Consider the following 7837-nt stretch of genomic DNA (forward strand, 5'->3'; position numbering starts at 1 on the left):
GTGGAGTTAATTTGTGTGAAGCACGGACAAAGTCAGACTAGTTGTAGGAAAAATCAAACGAACAGGTTACATAGATGGGGTTTGCCCTAATTAGGGGCCAGGCTCCTGAGTCCTGGGCAGCCCCAAAATGTATGTAGAAGCTAGCTTAAGAGTCCACTGTGTAGTATGTAGGAGTCAGGACTGAGGACCATTTCACACATGTGACTTGTACTCTAGAAGTACGCGTTATTCAGGAGACGGGGACAGAGAAAGTGTGGTCACTCGACACATGGAGGGCTGCTTGAGGTGGTAGATAAGCCCATTAAGTGTGCGATGAGACCCAAGGAGTTGTAATCCTCATGCTGAGAGGGCACGCAAGCTCTTGGCTATCATGGGAATTGGGCACCGAGCCGCAGCGGTTAGAATCTTAATTGTATTTACGCAGACACACAAATGCCATTGTTGTACACTGTAGAGCGGCGACCCTATGGAAATTTGAGACCCTAAGGAAATTTGAAACTGTGAAGCCCCACTTTATATATATATATATATATATATATATATGCTGTTTCAACTACCCAATTCAGATTTAATGTTACGGTATTTACTTCTATCCGGACACAATTAAACCTGCAGGTACACACCTTCACTCCATGGAAGTTGCAAATCAGGTCCTCATACCAACGAGTGCTAGCTCATCTGGTAGAGCGTTGGTCTCTACTAAGGTCTTGTGTTCAAGTCATGGGGGCCTCGTTAGGTACCTACCCTTGATGGGGTTGATTATGAGCATGTACGATGGGTTCACCAGTCTTCTTCCCGGCGGGGCCACCTCCACCTCACGGAGGCTGGGTGTGTATGTTTCTAAATTTCTTGTACCTTCGGATAAAAAAATCAGGTCCTCATCAATGCAATGGCATTTTCCATGTGGACATCTGGAGGTGCTGCGGTGGCCATTTGCATATAAATAAGCATACAGCATTACAATATATCAACCAAAAATGATATCCTTCCTCAAGTTTTAGAACTGATTAATGTACTGCTTGTAAGGCTTGAGCATGGAGAAAACCTCTATGAGCGTTGAAAGCCTTCACCACAGATCAAATGCCTTTCCCCATCTGTCCACCAATGGAACCACTAAGCACGGTTGCTCATATGATCAAACTGTTAATCATAGATTAAATGATAATGAAGCCCACCCCTTGCTGAGAGGTGGTCAAGCTCCCCATGCTCACTGCTTCTCCCACCTCCAGATGGAGGTTCTCACTGCCATCTCTGATACTATCTTCCCCTCCTTGCCTTCCCCTCCAGATGATGCACCTAATGATCTCCAATCCTACTACGAATTATCATCCTCAGACTGGCAAGTCCCTGTCTATGTAAGTATTCATAATATCATGCAAATTAAGCTATAGCCTTTGCATCTCAATTTTTAATTAAGGTTCCCCACCTAAGGCATGCTCCTCATCATGGTTGCAGGCTGCGGGGTTCTTGAGCAGACTGGTAACGACGACTGAGCTGAAGCTCATAAGCTTTATACTGTTTCTTCTGTCGACCAGATTGGGGACCTTAGTTCTTTGCGGCACTAACAGTTTTGTGAAGAAATTCCCCTTCGTTGAAGCCTTCCCACGCTTATCTCTGCATAAGAGGGAGAGGATCATGAGGGGGTGGGCTACCAGCCATTTGGCAGCCATGCAGTTGATCTTCAAGGCGTTTAAGAGTGTGGTTGGGTGGAGTTGGTTTGCTAGGGTGAGTTGTCATTAATGCATCTAATTTCCAACCCTACCTGTTGCTTCTAAAAATGGAATAGTAGAATGCTTGCTTCACTTGTATGTTGTGTCCATGGGGCTATATAACTTGCAATGCCATTATAAGTAATTTTAATGTGATTATTTAGTTTTATGTTCTGTACATGGGCCTATTTGTAATTGCAATGTATGCCATGCTTGCTTTACCTTTATAGTCTATGAGACTTCTATGATCCTTATATGCTATGCCTATATTGTCTCTATGGTTTTTTTTATAAAATCATCCTTATTATAAGCTATAGGTATTAGCATTATTGTTGTGTCCCATTCTGGTATTTTATTTTAAGTTGTTGAACCTTAACGGAATTGTTTGCTTCACTTTTTGTCGCCTATGCTTGCAATTACTGTTATAGTTATGAGTTTCTATGATTCTTTTATGCCATGCTTGCACTATCTTTATAGTTTTATGGTTTTTCTTTATGATCCTTTTTAAATGGTATAGTTTGCAGTATTGTTATGTTCCACATTGATATATTATATTGATTTGTGAAACTCTTGTCGGAAATATTGCAGGCTGATAGCACTGGTTACAATCCCACATGGAAGGCAATACGATATTATTTGCCTGAAAGATCAGTAGGCTCTAGAAACCTAAAAAAGCCATTGGAAGGCAAAGTAATTAATGTAAAGGAGGAAGTAGCCTTGTGTGATAGGCTGAGAGAATTTGGCTTTTGGGCTCACGAAGGGGAGTCTTACATGCAAAACATGAGCAAGAAGAAGAGGAAGGGTGGCAAAAGCACGAAAGAGAGAGATGTTACCATGAAGTGTGATGTGGTGGTGGTGGGGTCAGGGTCAGGAGGGGGTGTTGTGGCTGGGGTTTTGGCCAAAGCTGGGTTTAAGGTTCTGGTTATTGAGAAGGGAGACTACTTTGCAAGAGATGATTATTCGCATATTGAAGCTTCTAGCGCCATGGCTATGGTGGAAGGCCCCAACCACCTTGCCACCACAGATGGAGCAATCTTCATGAAAGCTGGTTCTACTGTTGGAGGCGGCTCTGCTATCAATTGGTCTGCTTCATTAAGAACCCCTCATCATGTATTAAGAGAGTGGGCTGATGATCTTAAGCTTGGATTGTTCAGAGAAAAGAAGTATCAGGAAGCTATGGATGTGGTTTGTGATAGGATGAAGGTGAACGTGGGGTTTAAAAATGAGTCTTTGCAAAACCGAGTGTTGAGAGAAGGGTGTGTGAAGCTGGGTTATCATGTAGAGGATGTCCCCCGTAATGTGGTGGGAGAGCATTACTGTGGATGGTGCGAATATGGCTGTTCGAGTGGGGCAAAGCAATCGACGGCGGAGACATGGCTGGTGGATGCAGTGGCGGAAGGAGCACTGATCTTGGCAGGGTGCCGGGCGGAGGAGGTTTTGCACTGCCGCGGACAGAAGAAGCAGCGGCGCGCGGCCGGCTTGGTGGCCAACATACTGCATGGGAAATTATATGTGCACGCACTGGCTGTGGTGGTGGCTGGCGGAGCTTTGCAAACGCCTGTATTGCTGCGAAGGAGCGGGCTCCGTAATAGCGAGATCGGGCGCAACCTGCATTTGCATCCGTCAGTTCTTGCATGGGGGTACGTACCCCGGCGATCTTCGACAGATGAAGATCGCGCGTTCGAAGGTGGCATAATTACCGCGTGCAGCCGCGAGCTGGCGGGCGAGAACTGCGGCGGCGGCTATGGGGCGCTTTTGCAGTGTCCGTCCGTGCGGCCGGGCGCGTTTTCCTTCATGGCGCCATGGGCTTCGGGAGCCATGTTCAAACGCACCATGCAGAGGTATTCCCGCACGTGCATTGTCTTCGCGTTAGCGCGCGACCGCACGCGCGGAACGGTGAGAGAAGGTAGCGACGAATCGCTTCGTATCGACTATCGCCTCGACGCCACTGATGCCGCCGTCTTACTGGACGCGGTGCAGGAAGCCGTCCGGGTTCTAGCAGCCGCCCCGGGCGTGGCGGAAGTGGGCACCATGAGCCTCGACGCCGACTCCAGCAGCGCGGATGACGTGGAAGCCTACTTGGCGAGGGTGCGCTCGCGTGGCATGCGGGGCCTCAATTACAACGTGCAGTCAGCCCATCAGATGGGCACGTGTTGCATGGGCGTGGACCCGGCCTCCTCGGCTGTGGACCCCGCCTGCGAGACCTGGGAGGTGGAAGGTCTGTTCGTGGGGGACAGCAGCGTTTTCCCTGGTGCTATTGGCGTTAACCCCATGGTCACCGTCCAGGCCATTGCCTTTTGCACCGCCCAAAACGTACTTCGTTTTCTCAAATCAACCACCACCGGAGGAGGAGGATGTGAATGAATCTGTTGCACCGTTTTCCATGTGTACACACACCACCGCCCATTCTCACGAGTCACTCTACTAGTGTACAAATTTACGCCTAATACTTACCTGTGTGGAGCCTTCTCTTTTTTTTTTTTGTTTTGTTTTTGGCCCAAACTCTATATTTTACTATGTTTTTTAATGTTCTAAGAGGCAGGCCCCTAAGTGACTAAAAAAAAAACATCCCTAATGAGAAGGTAATAAATAATTTACTAATGCACAAGTCTTTAATACGTGCCAACCCATCATAAATTAGAGGATTTTATGTGAGGGAGTGTTTGAAGAATTGCTCAAAAAAACTATTTTCTCAAAAATTAGGAAACCTTTATATATAAAATTAAGAAATTATCAATCAAGAGTTTTTCTTTAAATTTTTGAAGGTATTTGTACTATATTCCCTCAAATCTTGCAAGTATATTTTAAATTTTGAAAGTGATATTACACTAAACTCCCTTTCTTTTTATTTATCATTGGTTTGTAGTACCTAGGAGCATTTAATGAATTCTCATTCATTTATAACCATAATCATAACATGTATGCATAAAATTCATGTTTCAAGTTCATTTATAATCGTAACTTGAATTTATAGCATAAATCTAATACATCCAAATTTGAGGGTGAGGATTAAAATAAAATCTTAAATTCTCATGCTTTTTTTGTGACCTTGTTCTTTCAATCTAACGATATATAAAGTCATGAATGCTCTCCATTACTTGGTTTTAAAAATATTTTGAATATACTCGATCTCAATCCCAAATTTGAAGGTATAAATCATCCATAAGAGAAGATGGCATGTTGAATGGGTTTTTATTACTTGGGGTAAGAGAATTACCAAGAGCAAAAGGAAAAATAGGGATTAAAGGAGACCCTCTAGAACTTGAATGGAAGAAGTTAAGAAAACCACGGTGCAGCTAGGCATTTGGTGGTGAAAGAATGGGGAAATTGAAGGTAAAGTCTTCTTCAAGTATTTAGGGGGTGAACGGGTCCTAAAGTCCATTCAACACATAAAATGGGAATTTGGGGAACTTGTTCTCAACTTCTTGGACTCTCGAGGTCATTTCTCTCAAAATTTTATGTCAAATTTCTCCAAGCTCAGCGAGTTATCCCACAAGCAGTCATAGCATTTGCTAGGGTAACTCTGGATAAATCCCTTTCTTTGGAGGATCTAGAACAAGCTCTTAGAGCTATGAAGGATAAAAATTCTAGGTGGATTCATCACATAATGAGTATAGATGGGCATGGAAGGTAATTCAACATGACTTTTGGGAAATGATTTAATATTTTTACAAACACAAAGAGCTCCCTTGCCAATGCAACCTGGGAGTCAAACTTATTGATAAAAGAGGGGATAAGCCGTCCGTAAGTAATTGGAGACTAATCAATCTATGGACTGCGTCTTACAAAAGTTTGGCCAAAGTCCTAATTGTGGACCAATTAATTTGTTGAATGTGTCTTACAAAATTATGGCCAAAACCCTAGCCCTAAGATTGAGAGATTGGATGAAAGAAAAGATAAAAAAAAGTATTTGTTAAAAGGAGGCATATCCTAGATGCCACCCTCTATTCTTGTATATGTGTGGTGAAGACGTTTGCTTACACAAGGAGTACGAGCTCACCCTCTTCCCTATATTATTCTCACGGTATTAGAGTGGGTTGGTTTGCATAACAAGCTCAAGAGGCAAACAAGAGGTGGTAAGCAAAGGAAGCAGTGCACAAGTAAGGGTAATTCCATCTCTTTTCGTTTGATTCAAAAGAAAATCTTTATAGGTAGTTGTTAGTCAAGAATAGCGACAGTAAGCACAATAGAAGGGGATATTATTATATCCTAGGAAGCCCTCTTTGGTGAAGCAAAAGCATAATGTATAACGTGTTTATGTTGCAAAGGACCTTTCTATTGTTACTTTGGTCATCTGGTGTTATTTTGGGCCATGTTTTGGTTGTACAAGGTTTTTGCGACACTTTGCAAAATGTTGAAATTGATATTTTTAAGCTATGCAATGTTTCTATGCATGTTCGCACATACTATTAGGCATAGTGGTTGATTGGGTTAATAAGTTGTATGTATAACATAAGTATCAAGGCTAGGAAGATGAAGTTGGAGCAAGGTTAGGAAGATGAAGTTGGAGCAAGAGTTGCATGATGTGGAAAGAAATAAGCTATGTATCATTGATAAATCATTGAAGATTAAATGGCTTACAAATGCCTTTATACCTTTATTGAGTGACGACTTGGTGTGTCAGTCGGCTCGAAAAAGACTAATCACTTTCGAACGTCTATCTAAACTTGAGAAAAAATTTTAAACTTTTAGGACTTTATAGTCCTTCTAATCGATGAGAAGATGAATGTTGGAAGTAAATCCTTCTTTAGTAATATGTAGAAGCAAGCCTTGTACACTAATATAGGTAGATCATATATTCAATTAGAGGTCAAGGTACATATCAATATAGAAATAAAAATCATGGGACAATAATAGGATTCTAATTTTCATGCATGTGGAAGAGATAGAAGATAGAGGTATATCTTTATCTAGAGGTTGAGGTGCATGTTGATATGATAACAAGAACCATGGACAATAACAACATGATTTCAATTCACAAATGGATGGAAAAGGATACTCTAGAGGTAGGGGGAGTCATAGAAGCCAAGGTGGTTGGCAAAGAAAGGCAAAGAAATCAAAGAATTAGCATAAAATGCTATTATCCTAACAAACCAAGGTAATAGCAAAGAACTACTACAAAAAGTTGAATGATGTAAAAAATGGAAAGTTATCAAGTAGCAGTTAGTGGAGTAACGTTTTATGATGTATATGCTTAGTTTCATAATCGACGCAATAAATTCAAGACATGTATAATATATGAATGTTGGGAGTAAATCATCCTTATTTTCTCTATAAATGTTGGTAAATGTTTACATTGGATGTGAACATGCTTGAAGTGAAGGTTATAAATGTTTGCACATGTTATATGTGTGATTATAGACACTGGTATAAAAATATTAAACTTAACAATATTTAACGTTTAAAGAAATTGTAGATCCAAAGTATTATTATAGGCTTGCTAAAGTTCAAAGTGGATAGAATATACAGAGTATGTGAAGCGTGCCAATTCTACCAAAAGTATAAAATACTATTTGGCATATATAAAGGTATGAGGTCTTAATAGTTTTACAAAATATTAATGCAAAATATGAAACTATAAAAAGCGCACGTGTCTTTGAAAATATGTTATAGTGGTCTAATACATGTTCAATCTGTAATTAACATATAATTTGTTACTCAGTCATTCTCTACATCTAAAATAATATTAGTCACAGTGCACGTAACTGATTAAACACATTAATCCTCGTAAATGATATAAATAGAAGGCGTATCTAAATAAAATATCTCAAAATAAAATAATGGACATCTCCATAGAGGTTATAACTAACAATGTTGTTTTTGTTAATCTTCACATCATAATATACTAATCTAAAGGTCACATTTAAAGGTCTTTGATTTATTTGCTTATTATATAAAAATGCTTGCTTTATATTATTGCTTGTTATATTTTTTGTACATCTTTTATGTTAATAAACTCAAAAAGCACTTATACTTTGCTTTTGAAAGTTATCTATTTAAAAAATAAGCTTTTTTTAATACATATAAATATGCATGAGTGTTATAAGGGCCACACTCATTGTAGAGATTCAATCTATTCTTGTGTCAACGGTGACAAGTACTTTATTCTTTATCACTTTGTTTATTTA

General features: G+C 40.4%; 1 protein-coding gene across 1 annotated transcript; it reads left to right on the top strand.

Annotated features, from left to right (window-relative positions):
* The first annotated feature begins 709 nt into the window (after nucleotides 1-709).
* On the top strand, nucleotides 710-4186 carry LOC147634112 (long-chain-alcohol oxidase FAO4A-like). Its single transcript, XM_086805222.1, has 3 exons — nucleotides 710-1355; nucleotides 1456-1725; nucleotides 2298-4186. Exons 1-3 carry the CDS (start codon nucleotides 1035-1037, stop codon nucleotides 4071-4073), a joined length of 2367 nt encoding a protein of 788 aa, XP_086661348.1. The 5' UTR covers nucleotides 710-1034; the 3' UTR covers nucleotides 4074-4186.
* The last annotated feature ends 3651 nt before the right edge of the window (nucleotides 4187-7837 follow it).

This window comes from Cibotium barometz, chromosome 11 (assembly GCF_041138505.1).
Source record: "Cibotium barometz isolate CiBa-2024 chromosome 11, ASM4113850v1, whole genome shotgun sequence".
NCBI classification, from domain to species: Eukaryota; Viridiplantae; Streptophyta; class Polypodiopsida; order Cyatheales; family Cibotiaceae; genus Cibotium; species Cibotium barometz.

Bases quoted from the DNA above. Each gene is read 5' to 3' on its own strand.
- LOC147634112 (XM_086805222.1), top strand. From the start codon at position 1,035: ATGGAGAAAACCTCTATGAGCGTTGAAAGCCTTCACCACAGATCAAAT. The intron at 1,356-1,455 runs GTAAGTATTCAT...TCATGGTTGCAG, and splicing joins ACTGGCAAGTCCCTGTCTAT to GCTGCGGGGTTCTTGAGCAG. The intron at 1,726-2,297 runs GTGAGTTGTCAT...GAAATATTGCAG, and splicing joins GGTGGAGTTGGTTTGCTAGG to GCTGATAGCACTGGTTACAA.